This window comes from Sturnira hondurensis, unplaced genomic scaffold (genome assembly GCF_014824575.4).
Source record: "Sturnira hondurensis isolate 20B ecotype Veracruz unplaced genomic scaffold, ASM1482457v3 Scaffold0015596, whole genome shotgun sequence".
In the NCBI taxonomy this organism is placed as follows: domain Eukaryota; kingdom Metazoa; phylum Chordata; class Mammalia; order Chiroptera; family Phyllostomidae; genus Sturnira; species Sturnira hondurensis.
Genome location: NW_028088227.1, coordinates 10,906,611 through 10,927,935, shown reverse-complemented (window position 1 = coordinate 10,927,935; position 21,325 = coordinate 10,906,611). Strand labels below are relative to the sequence as shown.

General features: G+C 39.0%; 1 protein-coding gene across 4 annotated transcripts in view; it reads right to left on the bottom strand.

The window, feature by feature from the left end:
• AFG1L (AFG1 like ATPase) overlaps positions 1-21,325 on the bottom strand; it is a 192,190-nt gene that overhangs the window by 104,693 nt on the left and 66,172 nt on the right. For all 4 annotated transcript variants that reach the window (XM_037064995.1, XM_037064997.1, XM_037064996.1 and 1 more), the window contains one exon: positions 12,808-12,907. In XM_037064995.1, coding sequence (XP_036920890.1) covers positions 12,808-12,907 — 100 coding nt within the window. The remainder of the gene's footprint in view (positions 1-12,807; positions 12,908-21,325) is intronic.

Here is a 21,325-nt window from a genome sequence, read left to right as displayed (position 1 = left end):
ACTACTATAAAGGACACATGGACAAAACCAAGGCAGAGGGTGGAAGCAAGGAAGAGAGATGAGTTTGGCGGGGGTTGCAGAGTGAGTGGTGGGGAGAAAATGCAGACAACTGTAATTGAACAACAATAAAGTAATTTTTTTTTAAAAAAGTAACAATGCCTTTAAGTCTCTAAGATTTAGTTTTTAAAGGGTTAACATTTTTTAAAAAAAAATAAGCCTTTACAAGGTATGTAATTCAACCTCTATGCTCAGGGAAGTATTTTCTAAACAAAATTCTAAACTGAATTCATCTTAAAAACCTTTAAGATTTTATAGGACACTTAAGTGAAAAGAACTGTATTCATTAAATTGAAGAGTTTTTTGCAATTCAAATAATATGGTAATTATCAATGCAATAGATCCATTTCCTGAAATGTTATTTAGCTAACAAAATTTTTAATATTCGTTGTTTAATATTATTTTTCTTAGAAATAAAGATTCTATAATATGTTTATATCAACATTTGTCATTATTTACTGTATGCTATTTTAAAATTCAGCATAAGTTCTTGACCACATTTTTTTAATGCTCTCTGAACAGAGCTAAAGGAGCGCCTGGTATAAGATAGAATAGTGAAATTATGAAACATTCAGTTTTTGCGTTGGGTATAAGGACCTCTACATTCTCCACAGTGAATGACTGTAATAATACTTACAGATGAAATACATGCAAAGAGGATTTTTTATTTAATCTTTATTGTATTTTTTCCATTACCATTTAGTCCCCTAATGCTCCCCTCCCCCCAGTAATCACTACATTGTTGTCCATGAGTCCTTTTTCCCTTTTTGCTCAATCACAAAGAGGATTTTTAAAGTAATTACAAGGGCCCACAGAAATACTTTGGAAATGCGTATGGATATGTAGATATTTTCCTTAAAAATCCAAGTGTCAAAACCATCAGGGTGAACTAAATGCTTATTTATATAAATACTTATCAGTTTAGAGTAAGGAAAACATTTCAGACAGGCAAGGAAAAGGAGTTTCCCTATAAATGAATACAAAATAATTATACACCTTCATGAACCAATTTGATTTATCCTCCCAGAGATTGTTCTTTTATGGAAGATATAGACATACAGATGGTCAATAGACATACAAAAAGATGCTCAATATCGCTAATCATCAGAGAAATGCAAATTAAAACCACAATGAAATATCATCTCACACCTGTCAGAATGTCTGTCATCAATAAATCAACAAACAACAAGTGCTGGTGAGGATGTAGAAAAAGGAAAACCTGACCTCCGGCCAAGATGGAGGCGTAGGTGAAAACACTGTGCCTCCTCGCACAACCAAGTTTAAAGACAACAAAGTTTTAGTAACAAAAATGTAGCCAAAACACATCAAGTTGAACTGTATGGAAGTCCGACAACAATGAACCATTCAGCCAGACCAGTAAGAGGGGTGCAGTCAGTGGCTGGCGGAGCGGGGTAAGGCAGGAAAGATCGGCCAGACCAACCTAGGCATGCAGGCAGCGGTGGGCAGATCCCAGGCGTGGGGTGGCAACAGGCAGACCTAGTAAGGGAACAAGGCAGCTGGCTGATCACGGTCACACATTTGCGCGCAGATAAACCAAGCGAAGGAGTGAGCAGTGAGACAGACCGCTCAGGCTAGGACCCCAGAGACAGGAATTAAAGCCTAAAAGCCCCAATTGGAAAAACTTTCAGGGTCAAGGTGCTGGGAGAGGCTCCCAGGCTCACAGAGAGTTTGTTGGAGAGGCCCACAGGGTCCTGGAGGGTGTACAGGCCCACACACCCAGGAGCTGCCACCAGGGGGGCCAGATTTGCTTGCAGGAAACAGCAGAGGGGATGGAAATTCGAGAGAGAGTGGAACAAATGCCATTGCCCCTCTCTGACCCTGCCCCCACGTACAGCATCACAACCCAGTGACTGGGCCGCCCCACCCTGGTGAACACCTAAGGCTCCGCCCCTCATACATAACAGGAGCAAACAGACCAAAACATTATAGCTCAAGAAGAACTCAAAGCCCCAGAGCCAATACTTCTAAGTGACCAAGAGATAGTCAACCTATCAGATGCACAGTTCAAAATACTGGTGATCAGGGTGCTCACTGAACTTGTTGATTTTAGTCACAAATTAGAGGAACAAATGAAGGCTAAACTAATTGAAATGAAGGGAAATGCACAGGAAACCAGTAGTGATAGAAAGGAAACTGGGACTCAAATCAAGGGAGTGGACCAGAAAGAAGAAAAAATGACCAAACAGAAAAGAATGAAGAAACAAGAATTCAAAAAAATGAGGAGAGGCTTAGGAACCTCTGGGACATCTTTAAACGTTCCAACATCTGAATTATAGGGGTATCAGAAGGGGAAGGGGAAGAGGAAGAGCAAGTGGAAAACTTATTGAACAAATAATAAAAGAGAAATTCCCCAATCTGACAAAGGAAATAGACTTCCAGGAAATCCAGGAAGCTCAGAGAGTCCTAAAGAAGTTGGACCCAAGAAGGAACACACCAAGGCACGTCATAGTTACATTAGCCAAGATTAAAATGAAGGAGAGAATTCTAGAAGCAGCAAGAGATAAAGGGGCAGTCACCTACAAAAAAGTACCCATCAGACTGTCAGCTGATTTCTCAAAAGAGACCTTACAGGCAACAAGGGGCTGGAAAGAAGTATTCCAAGTCATGAAATCCAAAGACATACATCCAAGATTGCTCTATCCAGCAAAGCTTTCATTTAGAATGGAAGGGCAGATAAAGTGCTTCTCAGATAAGGGTCAAATTCAAGGAGTTCATCATCACCAAGCCCTTATTATATGAAATGTTAAAGGGACTTATCTAAGAAAAAGAAGATAAAAAATATGAACAGTGAAAGGACAGCAAACTCACAGTTATTAACAACCATGCCTAAAACAAAAGCAATCTAAGAGGACAGCTAGATCAGGAGCAGAATCATAGAAATGGAGATCACATGGAGGGTTAGCAACAGGGGAGTGGAAGAAGAAGGGGGGAGAAGGTACAGAAAATAAGTAGCATAGATGGTAGGTAGAAAAGAGACAGGGGGCAGGGCAAGAATAGTATGGGAAATATAGAATCTAAAGAACTTGTGACACATGGACATAAACAAAAGGGGGGAGGAATGGTGGGGGAGGGGTGTGCAGGGTGGAGGGTAATGAAGGTGGGGAATAGGACAACTGTAATGGCATAATCAATAAAATATATTTTTAAAAAAGAAAAAGAAAAAGGAAAACCCTTTTGCACTGTTGGTAGGAATGCAGACTGGTGCAGCCACTGTGGAAAGCAGTATGGAAATTGAACACAGGCCTGCAAACCACACGATCGTGGTTTGGTTCCCAGTCAGAGCACATGCCTGGGTTGCAGGCCAGTTCCTAGCAGGGGACTCATGAGAGGCAACCATACATTGATATTTCTCTCCTTCTCTCCTTCCCTTCCTCTCTAAAGATAAATAAATAAAATCTTTAAAAAAATAAAGATAAAAAAAATAAAATAAAGAGAGTACCTAAAGAAGAAAAATAGCTATTTAAATATTTGTCGTTACAACTACTACATAGGTTCAAGACTGAAAATAACACAAGAACGAAAATATGTTCACAGGGCTATTATCAACAGGGTCTTTGGAAATAATGGCAAGTTTCTACCTCAAAGCCTGTTCCCTCTAAGCCACCCAAGGAAAAATCACCCTGTCACCCTCTGCCAGATCAGTTCAAAGTTGCACCAGGAACCTCTTTTCCCCGCCAAAAGTATCATGAATGTAGGTGGCTTAGCTGGTCTCCAGTCACTGTCCAGCTTCAAGCATCTTTGCAGTCTGTGCCCCCAAGGCTCTGCTAAGAGGCCTGCACTGGCCACCATTGTTGGCAGGCCCACTGGCAACCACTGACAGCCCCCCACAGGGGGCAGGGAAAGAACCAACTGACTTTTTTGCTTTCTTCACTCTCCCTTTCAAAAGTCCTCTCCCAGAATCCCATGCATGCCAGAAAGCCAGTGGGAGTATCCAACTTTCCAACTAATGAGGGCCAGTGTTGGCCACATTTGCCTTTGCGCCTCTTGGGGCAGCCATGTTTAGCAAGGGAGTCACCCATGTGCAGCTCAAACCCCTCACCCACTGGAGCAGGGGGTTGTCCGCCATTACACTCCACACTGGTCAGCATCTTCTGGACCTCTAACCTGCAATTTATTCTGTTTTTATTGAACAACAGGCACCACCACCCACCCAGATGTACAAGCCAGAAATTTAGAAACTGTCCTTTTCCATTTCAACATCCAACCTAGATGAAAGTGGCAGGGTACTTGGGATCGGTACCAGGTTAATATCAGCAGTGCCAAAGCTAAGTGCCACCACGCAGCAAGCATTGTGCAGCCTGCAGCATCTGCATCCTGAGTCCAGACCATCACTGATGGCCACTACATAGGATTTCACAACCACCAGCCCTTCCTGTGCAGGCTGCTTTGGTCTGCGGTCATCCTGCTCCACATCTCTGTGCTGCTGGGCAGTGCCCTGTCAGCCCTGCCACAGCCCACATGCCCTCCACCCTGGTGCCCCCCTCCTCTGCCCTGGCCCACAGGCTAGGGACCCTGCCGCAGTTCATCCTGGCTTTTGTGACTGACATGCATGTGGCAGGTGCACTATTACGTGGGGCTGGGATGCTCTGCAGGATGCCATTCCTTTAGAACCAGGCCACATGGGATGGGCTCTAAGCCAGCAGTAGGACAACATGGGCCCCCAACCACAACTTGCAGGTAGTCCTAGGTTTCTGCTGGATTCTTGTCTGGCTCTGGCCCTTTCTGACCTCCCAGTTGCCTGGGGACAGAATCAGCTTCCAGCACACAGCTGTTGTGGGACTTACAGCTTCCTGACTTCAGGAAGAACCAGAGCTGTACAGGGAGGGGAAGCAGGAAAGGGGGCTCATAACTCATTTCAGTCCCAACTGTAGCCTCAGGAGGAGGCGGGGTGATAATTAATGTCTGCTTTCAGCAACTCCAGCCCCATCCTTGTCCTTGCCCCTGAACTTCTAGTATCGAGTATCTAGTGCTTGTACTCCTAGTATCTAGAGGTTGGGCACTGGGACTCCGCCTCTATCAGTAACCCATGAGTGCTCAGCCACCCTAGCTGCCCCATTGCCAGGTTAATAAAACACTCACTTGGTTCCTGGCCTCCTCCATCCTTGTGGGTTTCTGGTCCCTCACTATTGTCCAGATTCTTCTGATCATCATGTCTAGGAACCTCAAAATGTCTGAACACATGAGAGGACGGAGCTCTGCCTCCTGTGGCCTTGGTGGGGTGAGGGTGGGGGACCAGCAGCCAAGGCAGCATGCAGTAACTCAAGGCATGAGAATCTAACATTCTTTCCCAGCTTCAGTGCTTTCTGGTTAAAAGCATTGCCACAATTTCATTGAACCTCTCTCCAGCTAACCTAGTACACTGGGCAGCACTTAGGTAGGTAAAAAAGCAAAGCTCTGAGAGTTGATGTGATAAGATCATTAGGTAAGTAGATGGAGAATTCAGGATTTGAACCAAGATCTTTGTGTTTTCTCCTTCATCCTTGCACAGCTAGGGAGGACAGTGGAACAATCAAGGCAGAGAGATCAGATGCAGTGTTCAAGCATCTATGAGTGGCACTACACTCCTCTGTGGGCTCTTTAGGAGCTTCTTAAAACATTTTTATTTAAATATAGTAGCTAGAGTTAAATGTAGCAGGTTTAACACATGCATTTATCTCTGTTTTCTCTTAAAATCTAAAGTTATAGTAAAAAAATAAAAAAGATATAAATTTACCAGGAGAAAAAAATAGGGAGACAGCAATAAACCAAACAGCCTGGCATTTTGCAAGATGTAAAGTAAATGGAGGCTCATTTACTCTCTTAGCAGAGAAGTAGAAGTTCAAATTAAGTGTTCCCAGAAGGAGGTCCAAGAGGCAGCCAAATAGTGCCCCAGAACCCTGGAGAGGCTCAGGAATTTCACCAGCACCATGGAGAACAAGGTTTGGGGCGCCGACACTAGGAACTAATCCAAAGTCTATGGGGAGCAGATAGGTTGCCCCTTCTCCCAGGACTGACCCCAAGCCTTGCAGCCAAACAGCTACCCCTCTGGGGTAGACGTGGGACTATTCCAAAAACATCTGGGTCTCAGGAGCACTGGAGAAGTAGGGCTGAGGGGCTAAACAAAAATAGGGTTAAGTGAAAGTCTGCAGACGCTGCTTGGGTGGTGGGTCCTCCAGTGACATGGCAGGTTTGTCCCCCAGTAACCCTCAGAGAAGCCCACCCGACTGGCAGGTTCTGCCCAGGCTGAGAGGTTTGAGCTGCTATGATTGTTTTCCCCGAATGGCATGCTCTATTACTATTGTTTAACTGCATTAAGAACTTGGTGTGCCTGGCACTTTGTGCTTCACATGAGCATTGGCAGACTGCCTATTGCCTCCTCTACTTTATCCCTTGCCCTTGAGAATGTCTTGTTTTCTTTATTAAATAGGAGATGAAAGAAAATATTTATAAAATAAAGAGAAACAACACCCTCCCACCCTCACTTAAGAAACATATACCAATTCTTTTGAGGTCTCTGCTGTGTCCATCCGTGGTAGAGGAAACACTTTAAAACACTGTCTTAATCATTCCCTGGTTCTCCTTTGTAATTTTATTACATGTTTGTATTGGTTTTGCATGTTTTTGAATTTTATATAAATGGAATCACACCACTTTTATACTTCTGTGACTTGCTTTTTCATTTACTATTATGTTTCTGAGATTTGTCCAAATTAATACATACAGCTATATAGTGATCCTCGGAATATACAATTTATATTTTCTATTTTATCCCACTGGCTATTTTATCTACTGCTGTGTTTAATCACCTAAGATCTATTCTTGGTCCTTGCTCTTCCATATAAATGTTAGAATCAGCTTGTCAAGTTCCACCAGTTAAAAACCCCTTGAGACTGTGAGCGGAACTCTCTGAATCTATAGTTCAGTTTGGAGAAAATCAACATCTACATGAAACTGAATTTTCCAGTTCATGAACATGGTGTGTTTCGCCATTTCATCTTTTCAATAAAGCTATATACATTTTTCTCATAGAAAAATCCAAGCTATAATCAGGTGTTATCCATTTAACTCTTAAATGTTATTCAAATCCACCCTCTCCATATACATTGTCATCACTCTATAGCAGGATTTCTCAACCCAGGCATTACTGACATTTTTGACTAGATAATTCTTTGTTTTGGGGAGAAGTCCCACACATTATAGGAAGCTTGGGCAGAATTCCTGACCTTTACCTACTGGATGCCAATAGCAGCACACCCCCCTTTGCCCCACCTAGGTGTGACAACGAAAATGTCTTCAACGTTGTCAAACATTGCCTGCTGGGCAAAAGAAGTACCCAGTTAAGTATCACTGCCTTATACCAAGCTATTGTCATTTCTTGTCCAGGGTCCTTCAATAGCCACCCAAAATGTTTCCCTGAACCCACCAATCACGGCTCCCAATCCTGTAACCCGTCTCCACACTACAACCAGAGTGGTATTTCCAACTCCAATAGTGTCAGTCCCTGCTTAAGACACTTCAGTGGCTTCTCATCAAAATGCAAAATGCTTATGAGTGCTTTACACAGTCCGCTTGCACTTCTCCAGGTGCACCTTGTACCTCACTGCATCCTGGTCCCTCCTTCCCTCCACGCCAGTCACACTGGATGCGCTTCAGTTTCTCAAATGAACCATTCTCTCTTCAGCCACTGGGCTTTGCCTCAGCCCTCTGCTGGGGAGCCTCTTGTAGGATTCCTAGAATAAGTGTGATTTTAAAATAATAACCACCTATCTGGACTCTAGATTAAAATCTGTGAACTAAAAAAAGTTTAATGCATTATGATGGTTGAAAAGGGGACACTCTTTATCTGTGACAGCATAGATAAAGATTAGTGATGACCAACAAGGTGAAAAGACAAGGGACAATGTGTTAATAGCATCACAAAACCCAGGCTCTAGATCCTATCCTGCTACTCACTAGCCACAGAATGTTTTTAATTTATATACAATTTCTGGGGAGTGTATAATTGTATCAGTTTAACATATGCAACCACCACCACAACCAGACACAAAACAGTTTCATCACCCCCAAAGATTCTCCTGTGTTGCCCCTTTGAAGTCAAACACCTCTCCGCTGATCCACTCTGTAACCTGTAGTTTTGCCTTTTCCTTCATCTATACTTAATCTGAGTTTTATTTCTATACCCATACAATTATTTCTATTTCTATTTATGTAAACATATATTATCTGTATATATAGACATGCCATCTTCTTTATATTATAATTTAAAATTATATTCATATATATATATAAAGATATACCATCCTTATGTTAAAATATTCAATTTTTATGATAATCCTTTGCTGTGGCTAAAAATCCTGATGTAAGACAAATGTCTCTTCTATGGCTTATATTTAGAAAAAGCTTTAAGTTTGTAGCTAATGACCAGTTTTTACAATTCTGCATCTTAAAATTTCAGCCTTCTCCACCTTCAAGGGTGGCTCCACCTTGGATTTCTGCATGCTACGTTGTCAGCAGGCCTGTGATTCTGTTCACTCCTACAAAGCTCTGAGCTCCAGAGCGTCCTTACCCTCGCCTGTGGTTGACGGTCCTTGTTTTACCACACCGCCAAAGGCGGACAGCCAACTGCAGTTTTCATTTCAACAGTCTTTGCTAAAGGGGAACGGGAGGCAGGGGGGCATCCCAGCTTGTTCTAGTACCATGCTATTTACGAACATAGCTTGTCACTGGATGTCTAAAGGCAATACTGATGAAACTATTAAGGAAACAAGTCAGCTAGAGTGGAGTCAAGCCTCACTCCCACCTAGATAGATGAAGCTCACTGCCTTGGCTCATAGGGTTGCCACACCAGTAAATCACAACAATTCTATACATAGCCTTATATAAATTTTAACAAGTGCATCTGACAAAATCATTTATAATTCTCTTATAGTATAACAAATCAGAAATAACTACAGTTGTTTGACTAACTGGATCTAAAAGTATTAATTAAGGAATTAATTAAGATCTCCCTAAAATTAAATGATATCTTCCTAAAAGCAAGATACTACAGGGGTCTCAACTTGGTTCTCCTTTATTTATACATTTTAATTAATGGATGGCTAAAGGTATAGAAGTATGATTACTACGTTCATAAATGTCATAGCAGAAATAGCTAAAAATAATTTGATAAAATTATATTTCAAAAAGATACCAACATAAATCAATTCAATAGAACAAGGTAGACCAACTAATACACTGAAATGTAATGGGAAGAAAAATCAACTATACAAAGAATGGGAGAGACCTAGTCTCACAGCAGTTCAAATAGTAAAACACAGGTGAATTAGACAATTACAAATTCAGTTCTGCCATCAGTGTGACATGCTTATGTAAAACAAAACAACAGACTTTTATGTTGCTCTTTTCAGTTTCACAGATAAACTCCATGTCACTGATTCTAATAGTCAATTCTCCACCTCATTTTCAGCCCCTAGCAGCATGTTAACAAGGGTGATCAGCCCTCCTTTTTGTACCACTTTCCCTTTCCTGGCTTTACATTCTCTTGGTTCTCCTCCTACCTTGATAACTGCCTTTTCCAGCTTCCTTTAGGTGTCTCCCAAATTTCTATTTTCAGTCCAAACCTTGCCATTGAAATCCAAACACTTACATGCATCTGCCTCGTCATTACAGAAACCCCCACTTTCACCTCCCAACCCAAATCTACTTCTCCTGTAGTCCTCGCCATCTCCATCCTTCCTACTGCTCAGGCCAAAGCCTTCAGTCATATCCCTCTGCACCCCTCCCCCCATGCCCTACATTTATTCCATTACTAAATCCTTTTGGCTCTGTCTACAAAATATATCCATAATCTGACCACTCTGACCACATTCTCTGCTCCATCGGCTCCCCTCAGGATGGCTGCACTCATCTCCTAAGCAGTCTCCTTACTTCCAACCTTGAAACCTCAATCAACCCCACAGTCTATTCTCAATACTGTAGCAAGAGAAATCCTTAGAAAATATGCATTTATTCGACACTCATTCAAAGACTATTTACTGAAATCCATCTTGTGAAATCCACTAAGGTAGGTGCTTAGAATATATCTGTGAAGCCCTGGCTGGTATAGCTCAGTGGATTGAGCGCTGGCCTGCGAACTAGAGGATCGCGGTTCGATTCCCAGTCAGGGCACATGCCTGGGTTGTAGTCCAGTTCCCTAAAGGCCAACTCCCAGCAGGGGATGCACAAAAGGCAACCATACATTGATGTTTCTCTCCCTCTCTCCTTCCCCTCTAAAGATAAATAAATAAATAAAATCTTTAAAAAAAAAAGAATATATCTGTGAATAGAAGAAATAAAACTCACTGCCATCACAGAGATTTTGTGTCCTGGAAAGGGACAAAAAGCAAACTATAAATATAATCAATCAATAAATTATATTTTGGGTTTCCATAAGAGCCACAGGGAAAAAAAATAGAGCAGGTAAAGAAAGCAGTACCAAAAAAAAACCAGGAAAGGGTTATATATTCAAATAGGGGATAAGCCAAGGCTTCATTGCCAAAGTAACTTTTCAGAAAAGGAAAGACCTGACGGAAATAAGGACTTGCAGATATCTAGTGGAAGACCATGCCAGGCAAAAGATGTTAACAATAAAAATGCATAAAATAGTACTTTTGATTGACTGTCAGATGACCACATGATGACCTGAATAATACAAGATTTTAAACTTATTTTTATGTAAATATTACTTGTATTTTACTTTTTTCATTGTATTTTCCATTAGTTTATCCCCTTCATATCCTCCCCCCCAGCAACCACCACACTGTTGTCCATGTCCCTGCGTCCTTTGTCCTTTTTGTTCCATCCCTCAACCCCTAACCTCCTTACCCCTAGCTGTCATCCTGCTCTCCATCTACGAGTCCATCCCCATTTTCCTTGTTAGTTCAGTTTTCTCAGTAGATTCCACAGATGAGTGAAATCATATGGTATTGCCTTTCTCTGACTGGCTTATTTCACTTAGCTTAATGTCCTCCAGGTTCATCCATACTGTCACAAAGGGTAAAATTTTCTTCTTTTTATAGCCAAGTAATATTCCATTGTGTAAATATCTCATAGTTGCTTTATCTAGTCATCTATTGATGGACACTTGGGCTACTTCTATCTTGGTAATTATAAATAACACTGCAATGAACATAGGGGTGCTTACGTTCTTTAGAATTAATGTTTTGGGTTTCTATGGACATATTCCCAGAAGTGGGATAGCTGGGTCTAAAGGCAGATCCATTTTTAACTTTTTGAGGTATCTCCATACTCCTTTCCATAGTGGCTGCACCAGTCAGCATCCCACCAACAGTGCAAAAGGGTTCCCTTTTCTCCACATCCTCATCAGCACTTGCTGTTTGTTGCTTTATTGATGATGGCCATTCTGACAGGTGTGAGATGGTATCTTACTGTGGTTTTAATTTGCATTTCTTTGATGATTAGTGATACTGAACATCTTTTCATAGGTCTCTTGACAATCTATATGTCCTCTTTGGAGAAGTGTCTATTCAAGTCCTTTGCCCATTTTCTAATTGGGTTGTTCGTTTTTTTCTGGCATTGAATTTTATAAGTTCTTTATAAATCTGGATATTAACTCCCTGTCAGATGTATTAAAAAATATGTTCTCCCATTCTGTGGGTTGTCTTTTTACTGTGTTGATGGTTTCTTTTATTGTGCAAAAAGTTTTTAGTTGAAGTAGTTTCAGTTGTTTCTTTTTTCTTTTATCTCCCCTGCCTGAGGAGATATATCAGAAAAAATATTGCTACAAGCAAGGTCCAAGATTTTACTGTCTGCATTTTCCTCTAGGATTTTCCTCTAACACTTAAATGTTTCATCCATTTTGAAATTTATTCTTGTGTGTGGCATAAGAAGGTGGTCTAGTTTCATTTTTCTGCATGTATCTGTCCAATTTTCCCAACACCATTTATCAAGTAAAGTATCTTTTGCCCATTGTATGTGCTTGCTTTCTCTATTAAATATTAATTGACTATGAAAGTGTGGGTTCAGTTCTGGGCTCTCTACTCTGTGCTATTGATCTATGTGTCTGTTTTTATGTCAGTACCATGCTGTTTTGATTACTATGGCCTTCTAGTATAGTTTCATATTAGGTAGTGTGATTCTTCCAACTTTGTTCTTCTCAAGATCACTGTTGCTATGTGGGGTCTTTTGTGGGTCCATATAAATTTTTGAAATATTTGGTCTAGTTCTATGAAATACATCATTGGTATCTTGACAGGAAGATTTTAAGCTTATTTTTTTTAATATTACTTATATTTTGCTTCTTAAATAATTTCTTAATAAAACTACAAGTGCCTTTTAGAAATAATTAACAAAGTATTAGAAACTACTTATCACTTAAGCTTATGAGCTTTAAGCCTTTTTTCTAAAATGTAGTTAGGAGTTTTGCCTTCCATTTCATTGAGTTTCTTTAATGGCTCATAAAAAGCAGTTAGGAAGGCCTGAGTTTTTTGCTATACAGGTAGGACTAACACTCAGAAAAAGAACAAGTGCATTAAACACAGCAGATCACCTGGATCTAGCTTGCAAGGAATATAAATATTTTTCAAATACAAATACTGACTGGTTTTTCAAATTAAGTCAATTATAAAACTAATGGTAAAGCAAAGTCATCAGATTTATTAACACAATAAAATAATTGCAAAGCTATGGATTTTTAAAAGTTTGTGAGTTCCCACCTAATTGGATGAGATTAGCACAATGGTTTGTTTTTACCTTCCGGTGGCCGGTTGGATGTTGCCACAACGACGACCCCATTTTTGAACAGATTTTCAAAAAGCTGTTTCAGAATCATGGCATCAGCAATGTCAGTGACCTAGGGATAACAACACATTTGTTTTATTTTAATTTCACTTCTGTTCTAACAAATTTGCTAATGGCTCTTCTTCTTTTTTTTTTTTAAGAATGAAAGTGAATTCCAAGAAAAAAATTCTAATTATCATCATGAACAAAAGAGCAGATAATTAAAAGCATAAAAAACTGTATAGTAGTTTTTTAAACTTTACTCTGCTTTTTTGCAAGCCTATCATTTCTACGCAAATTATCAAATGGTTCTTTATTAACTTCTTTTACAAACTACAGGTGGAAAGCACACATAATTGTCCTAAACATTTACCAAGTCTAATTAATTAGAACATGACCAACTCCCTCCTCCTACTCCCATCACAGCCCACCTCCTCCGGAAAAAAAAAAAAGAGAGAGAGACAGAAAAAATACACAGACTGTAAGAGATTTCTAATACCTTTCTGGCAAAGGTCTCTCAAAAGGTGACTTTAAATGGTCATGGAACTTTAGAAATAAGGACAAGTAGCCAGTGAGACATAATCAGCTGCTGTTGAAAATAGAATGATATGACATAGATACTATTGTGCAATTGTTGCACAAAACAATTCAACAGATGGCCCATCACAAAAATAAGCAATTTCATTGTTCTTTTTAAGTGCCTTCTATTACTGTCCATGAATAATTAAAAGGCACTGCAGTCACTTCCAGCACAGCCAGCCTCTCCTAACCTTTGTAAACATAAATATTCCTTCTACAAAAAAAATAAAAATAAATAAAATATAACAACTTACAAGAATGGTTAACACAGTACTTTAAAAAAACAACTTCTACCCCTGGCCTGGGTAGCTTGGTTGGTTAGAGAATTAAATACTACCCCAAGGTTGCAGGTTCGATCCCGGTCAGGGCACATACAAGAATCAACCAATGAATGCATAAATAACTAGAACAACTATCTCTCTTTCTCCTCTCTCACTCCTTCCATCCCTCTCTAAAATCAATAAACAAACACATTTTTAAATCTTTTGACAAAACGAAAAATGCAGATAAAACCATTTAAGTATAGAGATACATAACTATTGATCTTTTCTAGAATTATTTTTTAAATGCACAATTAACAAATAAACTAAATGATGACTTTTAAAAATCACAAAGAAATACAGAGATTAAGGAGGGAAGTAAGTTGACTTAAAAAATAAGTGTATAGCAAAGACTGAATTAATCATCATACCCTCCGTTATGAATATAACATGGGTTTTAGATATTCTCAATGTAGAAATGTTTTGATCTTTCTTTAATAACACATTTTAGATTTTAGTAATCTCAATATATAACACATTTTAGATAATCTCAATATATTCATAAAATATGTCATACAATATATATCACATTGTTATTTTTAAATCAAATTAGAATACATAGAAACTAGTGGAATTCTTTCAAATTAGATCAAAATACTGTAAGTTACCAACTAACTGGTTCTAATACAACTAACAACAACCTGCATTGGACAGGTCTCAGTCACTTTCTCTTTATAGCTGATATCTAACTCAAAAGTTTAATTATTTCCTTTCCATTTGAATAAAACAAAACATGACCAGGATATGGGAATATGCAGATCGTTTTTTCTGCCTCAAGCTATAACTTAAAAACATAAACTGAAAACCTACTGAAGGTTCTTATATTAAAAAAACTTCAGGAACTTACAAAATAGTGATTAAAATGAAAAGGAAATTAGTACTGATATTAATTAATTTGGAGCTTAGGATCACTGTCAAATTTTGCTTCCACAAAAAAACACTCACAGAGAAGGCCCTTTTCAAATGCCTAAACACCAGCGGAATTTCTGATGAGAGGACAGAACAAGCTTGCAAATTTTAGAAGCAACTGCACTTTTAAATTGAATTCCCAATACACTGACTTTTAAAAAGAATGATATCGTTTAAAATTCACCAAATTTTAGAGACTAAAAATGGTCATTTGATTATTTCACTGATGCTTTTGAAAAAATTTTAAATAAGCATTTGCGCCAAGATTTAGAAAACTAAAGGGACATTTAGCATATAACACAGTGCAAAGGTTTAAAGAGAAACTTAGAGAAAGCAAATAATAAAGACTTGTGGTTAAATTATCGTTTGTTGTTTCTGTATTGCAGAGTGCTTTTGCTCTGTAAGAGTAAATTAACTCGGAGAAGCTGTGGCTAATTAATAAAGCAGGAGTCACTTGGTGTAACGGGTGCCAATGTATACTCTTTTGATCTGTCCCCGCACTTGTTCGGCTTTGCTAGGGAACAGTAATTTTACAGTATAAGTGAACAGAAGACAACTGGCCACAGATTCTTGAAGAGCGGGCTTTTTCAGCACCCAGCATTTCATTACCACCAGGAACAAAAGAGAAGGCTACAGATTACCAATAAGGGTAGTCTGCTAATACAGAGCGTGGAGACATTTCATTAGCATTAAAGAGAAAAGATTTTTTATGACCTAGAGTTGCTTTCCATTATGACTCACTTAAGTAAAAAGAGAAAAAAAATCTAATGGTTAATTTACATGTGTAAGTGCTTGAGTCTCAGTCATTCCACTGATTGGTACAGTGCCATGTAATGAGTGACAAACATAAGCATGCATTATCAGTAATTAGTATTAGCACAAAAATAAGCACCTGTTTTTATTAGCAGTTTTTAATAGCCTTCCTGTTTTATAAAAATGGGCAAAACTATTTTTTAAATGATATTGATAGCTTACAGAGAATTTTGAATGATATTCTGCTCATCAGAAAACCTTTTTCTTTTTAAATCATATTAGTAAAACATCTATCCAGTGTCCCTAAAAAAGAGACAGGAAGAAATAATATTTTAAAAAGTAGCTTTCCTTTAGTATTCTGATACCTTCAGAATCGTTTTTTAGAAACAGTTTCATAAGAGATATAAACATTCAACGAGGGCATAAAGAAGACCCTAAAGAAAACATTAGAGAAAACCTGTCCTTTTTATTTCAGCAACTAAAACACATAAAAACAACCTATCTAGACAAATTCTCAAACAAAAGAATATACCTAATACCGCAGGTAAAACTGAAATACTACACTAACTAAAGACAACCAAGCTAATGAGGAATATGATTTGCAGATATAATCCAAATGCTACCAAAACATAGTCTTAAAAATACGTTAAGGTCAAGAGCATAAAAAAAGACACAATAGGCCCTGGCCGGCTGGCTCAGTTGGTTCGGGTTCATCCCAATACAACAAGGTTGTGAGTTCAATCCCCAGTCAGGGCACATACGAGAAGTAACCAATGTATGCATAAATAAGTGGAACAATAAGGCAATGCTTCTCTCTTGCTCTTGTGGGTGCTCTCTTCTCTCTTCTCTCTTTCTCTCTCTCTCTCTCTCAATAACACCACCTAAAGACTGATAATAACTAGTTAAGATTACTAATAGGATTCAATTTTAAAAGTGAAGTGGTGATTGTAGATATACTGTCATTAAGATTAAAGTGCCTACAAAATTCTTTTCTAGTAAGTCAGTAATTACACTAGGTTACACTAATTACACTAGGTTTAACAGGCTTAAGAATAATTTTTAGGTTCTATCATTAAAAACATCTACTAAAAGTCCACCCAGTCTAAATCTGTATGTTTCAAAACATAATAGGAGATTTCATACACCAAGGAGAACATAGAAGACAACTGTTATACTACTAGTGAATAAGAACACTGATAATGTGAGATAATCCTTTTATCCACAGATAATGGATTCCAAAGTTATTAGCTGAGTAACCTTGGACAAGTCACTTAATCTCCCTGACCCTTAATTTCCTCATCAATACACGAATGTAGTACTTACAAAACTGTTATGATAAATATAGTAAATCCTCATGATATGTTAACTATAATTATTACCTATGTATAGTATGTATGTTAGTACAATGCCATAGTATTTATATTGAGCTATATAGAATTTTAGCTGTAGATATAATGATATAGAGCATAATAAAGTAGTTAAGAACATAGACACATAGAAAGTACTAAGTACATAGTAATTACTATTATACAATACACATAATAAAATGTAAGCACTCTATTAAATAAATGGGCATTGCCTCAAACAATTTATAAAAGATGGCTTTAGTTAGTAAGTAAACAAACATGGAAAAAGTTCAGCCATTATTACTTAAAGGAATATGCATTAAAACAATGAGATACCTTCTAAATTAGACAAAAGAGTTAAGATAATTCAGAATGTTGACAGGAAAAAATGTGGGTTGTTGCTATATATGAGGGAAGGGGGATTTAGTTGGAGGGCCACTTCAATAGTTATCCTACAGTACTGGGGTTCATTTGTACATTTATTCATTCACTCAGTATTGCATTTACTCAATCTCAAACACTCTTCTAGACATTCAAGATACATCATTAGCAACATAAAGATTCCTGCCTTCAAGTTTACATTCTTATGGAGAAAAATACATAATGAACAATAAATATAATAAGTAAATATACATGTTAGAAGGAGATATATGTCACAAAAAAGGGGGGTAAAGGGCATCGGTAGTGCAGAAGTGAATGGAAAACTGTGATCTCAAACGGTGTAAGGATAAGCCTTGTTAAGGAGCTAAAAATCTAAAGAAGTGAGGGTTACACTGATGGGCATCTGGGGAATACCGTTCCGTGCTCAAAGAATGTCCAGTGCAGAGACTCTGCAGGTCTGTTCTAAATTGTGTGGTACTGTGTATTGGAGTGCTGGTGCAGCAATATCTGGGGTATCCTTTTACCCTCTTGATGTTTAGAAAAGGGATACAGAATAAGACTAGTGAATAAGAACACTGATAATGTGAGATAAGAAGATATCTGAACTTGTAATAATCCAGTTTTGATGTGCTGGAGTTGCTTCTCAAGGACCAGCAGAAAACCATCCAGGATATCAAACCTAGGAAACCCAGGCTCTGCCTGCTCAGTGATCACATCAATCCTTAGAGGACACACTCTGGCCATATACTTTCACTTTCTCTGCTGCTTTTCACCAATGGATATATGCAGATATTGGCCTTTTCTTGCATGCAGTGATAAATTCCAAGGCTCAAGTTTGGGATTGTAGAGGAAATAAAAGAGGAAGATCATTAACATTTTTTACTCTAGGACATTCAGGTCAACTTGCTCACGGGAAAAGGGTCTCTTGTGTTGTCAACTCTAACATACCAGAATGCTACAGTAAAATTTGCAATCAAATAAAAGCAATCAATTTGGTGTTCAGTATTGTTTTACAGTGTCTGCATATATTTCCTTCAGAGCCCTGGTGAGAAAGGAACATTTGGTAAGGCACCCACTATTAGCTACAGTTCCTTAATCTCTGAAGAAAATAGGAGACTGGAAACAGTAGGGAGCAATGAGTGAGGCTGAAAATATAGGAGATAAAGTTAGAGAAGACACAGGCAGCCTTGAGCAAAGGAAATGATACCGACTTACATAGCATACTATTTTCAGGTCCCTCTTAGTTTAAGCCCTTTTTAGTTGGGTTTTCTGTTACCTGTAGCCCAAAGCACCCTAGTAGATACCTCATCTCTTTGCTTTTCTTGGGCTTTAGTTCATCAGGTAATTCTCCTTCCACTGGAGGTAACAGATTTTATATTAAGGAAGGTGACAGTACTTCTATTTAGGCATCTTTTGTAGATCATAGGGGAATCCCTTTTGACAGAGAAGATAGGAGCAAAACATGAGTTGGAAGAGTTCCGTTTCAACAAGTCTCTGTTTGCAAGAAACAGGAGATTCAGCTAAAGACAACAGGTTTACTTGAGACTCTGGATGGGAACAGCACTGACAGCACATCCTGGGAACTGGAGCTTAGCCTGGGATTAGAGACAGCTCTGGAGAGCTAGCACGCCTTCCCTTAATGTAATTCAGTTACTTCCTCTGTCTCTTTGTTCCTGTCTCTTACCAAGTGAAAACTTCCCTCTGTGCCTTTAGTTCAAAGACATGAGGAAGTACAAGATTGACTTAAACCTCAAGCAATACCACACAAGTTCAAGATTGTTGACAAGCTCGTGGACTAGCTACTACAGATAGGATGACCAGACATGGTCTTTATGACTGTGAGACAGATAAGGTTCTGTGGTATATAATAAAGCTCTCTACCGAATGCGTAGGTGAGTGAATGAACATCAAACCAACTCTTGATGGGGCAGCGATGATTTACCACATCCGCTTTCTCTGTTAGAAAGCAGTATTTTATATAAGTAAGGCACCTGTCTCCTCTTTGATCTCCCTTATACTTAACATGTAGCTTGAAATATCCCTTTTGCTGGTTGCATTCGTTTTGCAAAGCTCAGCTCATTTAGAACATCAGTATCCTGATAGTTGCTTTTTTTCCTTCTTCCCAACTGTGTATCAACCTCCTGAAATCTGAACTAAACAGAGAATGCCCAGAGCAACCAGATTTCTGTTACGAAGTCACTATCAGGGCAGCATTATCACTTTCATGGGACTTAAGTACTTTTACCCTTGTGAACACCTTCCTCAATTAAAAATAAATTAATACATACACATAAATTATAATTTATTAGTATGTTGGTACAAGGCAAATATAATACACATACAGACAGACAGGCTGGGTCAATTACTAACATATTCACTTTTTCTTCAAACTTTAAAAGAAGTTAGAAGAGAGTTCTGGCCAAGATAGGGGCATAGGTAGAAACCCTTTGCTTCCTCGCACCAAAAGGAGGATAACAACCAATCTAAAATCAATAAACCACCAGAAGTGCCAGAAAATCAAACTGCATGGAACTCCGACAACCAAAGAATTAAAGAAATAGTCAACCAGGCCAGTAAGAGGAGTGGACGGAGAGAACCAGTGGCAAGGCAGCGGACCGTGGGGGCAGGGCTGGCTGAACAGGAAACTGAGACTCAGAGCTGACTGTAGACTGCGGCGGGGGGTTGCCCGGATGGGAGAAACTCCCAGTCTCACACAAAAGTTCCTTGAAAAGTGAGCTTCAACAGAACAGGTAAGCTGCATTTTGCCCTCTCTGGCGCCTCCCCCACAGAACAAGCCACAGCGCAGCAAGGAGGGTTGCCCTGCCCTGGTGAATACCTAAAGCCCCACCCCCTTACAACATAACAGGTGTGCCAAGACAAAGAAATAGAGCCAAAATGAAAGAACAGAGCAGAACTCCAGAAAGAGAGCTAAGTGATGAGGAGATAGTCACCCTATCTGATGGAGAGTTCAAAGCTCTGGTAATCAAAATGCTCACAGAACTGATTGAGCTTGGCTGAAAAATGAAACAACAAATGAAAGATACACAAAGTGAAATAAAGCAAAATATTCAGGGAACCAACAGTGACAGGAAGGAAACCAGGACTCAAATCAACAATTTGGAACAAAAGGAAGAAATAAACATCCAACCAGAACAGAATGAAGAAGCAAGAATTCGAAAAAATGAAGAGAGGCTTAGGAACCTCTGGGACAACTTTAAATATTCCAATATCCAAATTACAGGGGTACCACAAGGAGAAGAGAAAGAGCAAAAAAATTAAAACTTTTTGAACAAATAATGAAGGACAACTTCTCCAATCTGGTGAAGGAAATAGACTTCCAGGAAGACCAGGAAGCACAGAGAATCCCAAAGAAGTTGGACCCAAAAAGGAACACACCAAAGCACATCATCAAGTTACCCAAGATTTAAGATAAAGAGAGAATCTTAAAAGCAACTAGAGAAAAGGAGAAGGTTACCTACAAAGGAGTGTCCATAAGACTATCAGCTGGTTTCTCAAAAGAAACCTTTCTGGCAAGAAGGGGCTGGAAAGAAGCATTTGAAGTCATGACAAGCAAAGCTATGATTTAGAATGGAATGGCAGATAAAGTGCTTCCCAGAAAAGGCCAAGTTAAAGGAGTTCATTATCACCAAGCCCTTATTGTATGAAATGTTAAAGGGACTTATCTAACAAATTGAAAAAGATCAAAAACTATGAACAGTGAAATGACAACAAACTCACAACTATCAACAAATGAACCCTGGCTGGTGTGGCTCAGTGGATTGAATGCAGGCCTACGAACCACACGATCGTGGTTCGATTCCCAGTCAGGGCACATGCCTGGGTTGCAGGCCAGTTCCCAGCAGGGGACACACAAGAGGCAACCATACATTGATGTTTCTCTCCCTCTCTCCTTCCCTTCCCCTCTAAAGATAAATAGATAAAATCTTTTTAAAAAATAAACCTTAAAAAAAGGAAAAGCAATGAAAACAAAAAGTAAGCAAACAACTAGAACAGGAACAGAATCAGAGAAATGGACATCACATGAAGGGTTTTCAGTGGGGAGGGGAGGAATGGGAGGAAAAGGTACAGGGAATAAGATGCATAATTGGTACGCATGAAATAGATGGGGAGAGGTCCAAATGGTATAGAAAACGGATAATTCAAATAACTTACATGTACAACCCATGAATATGCGCTAAGGGT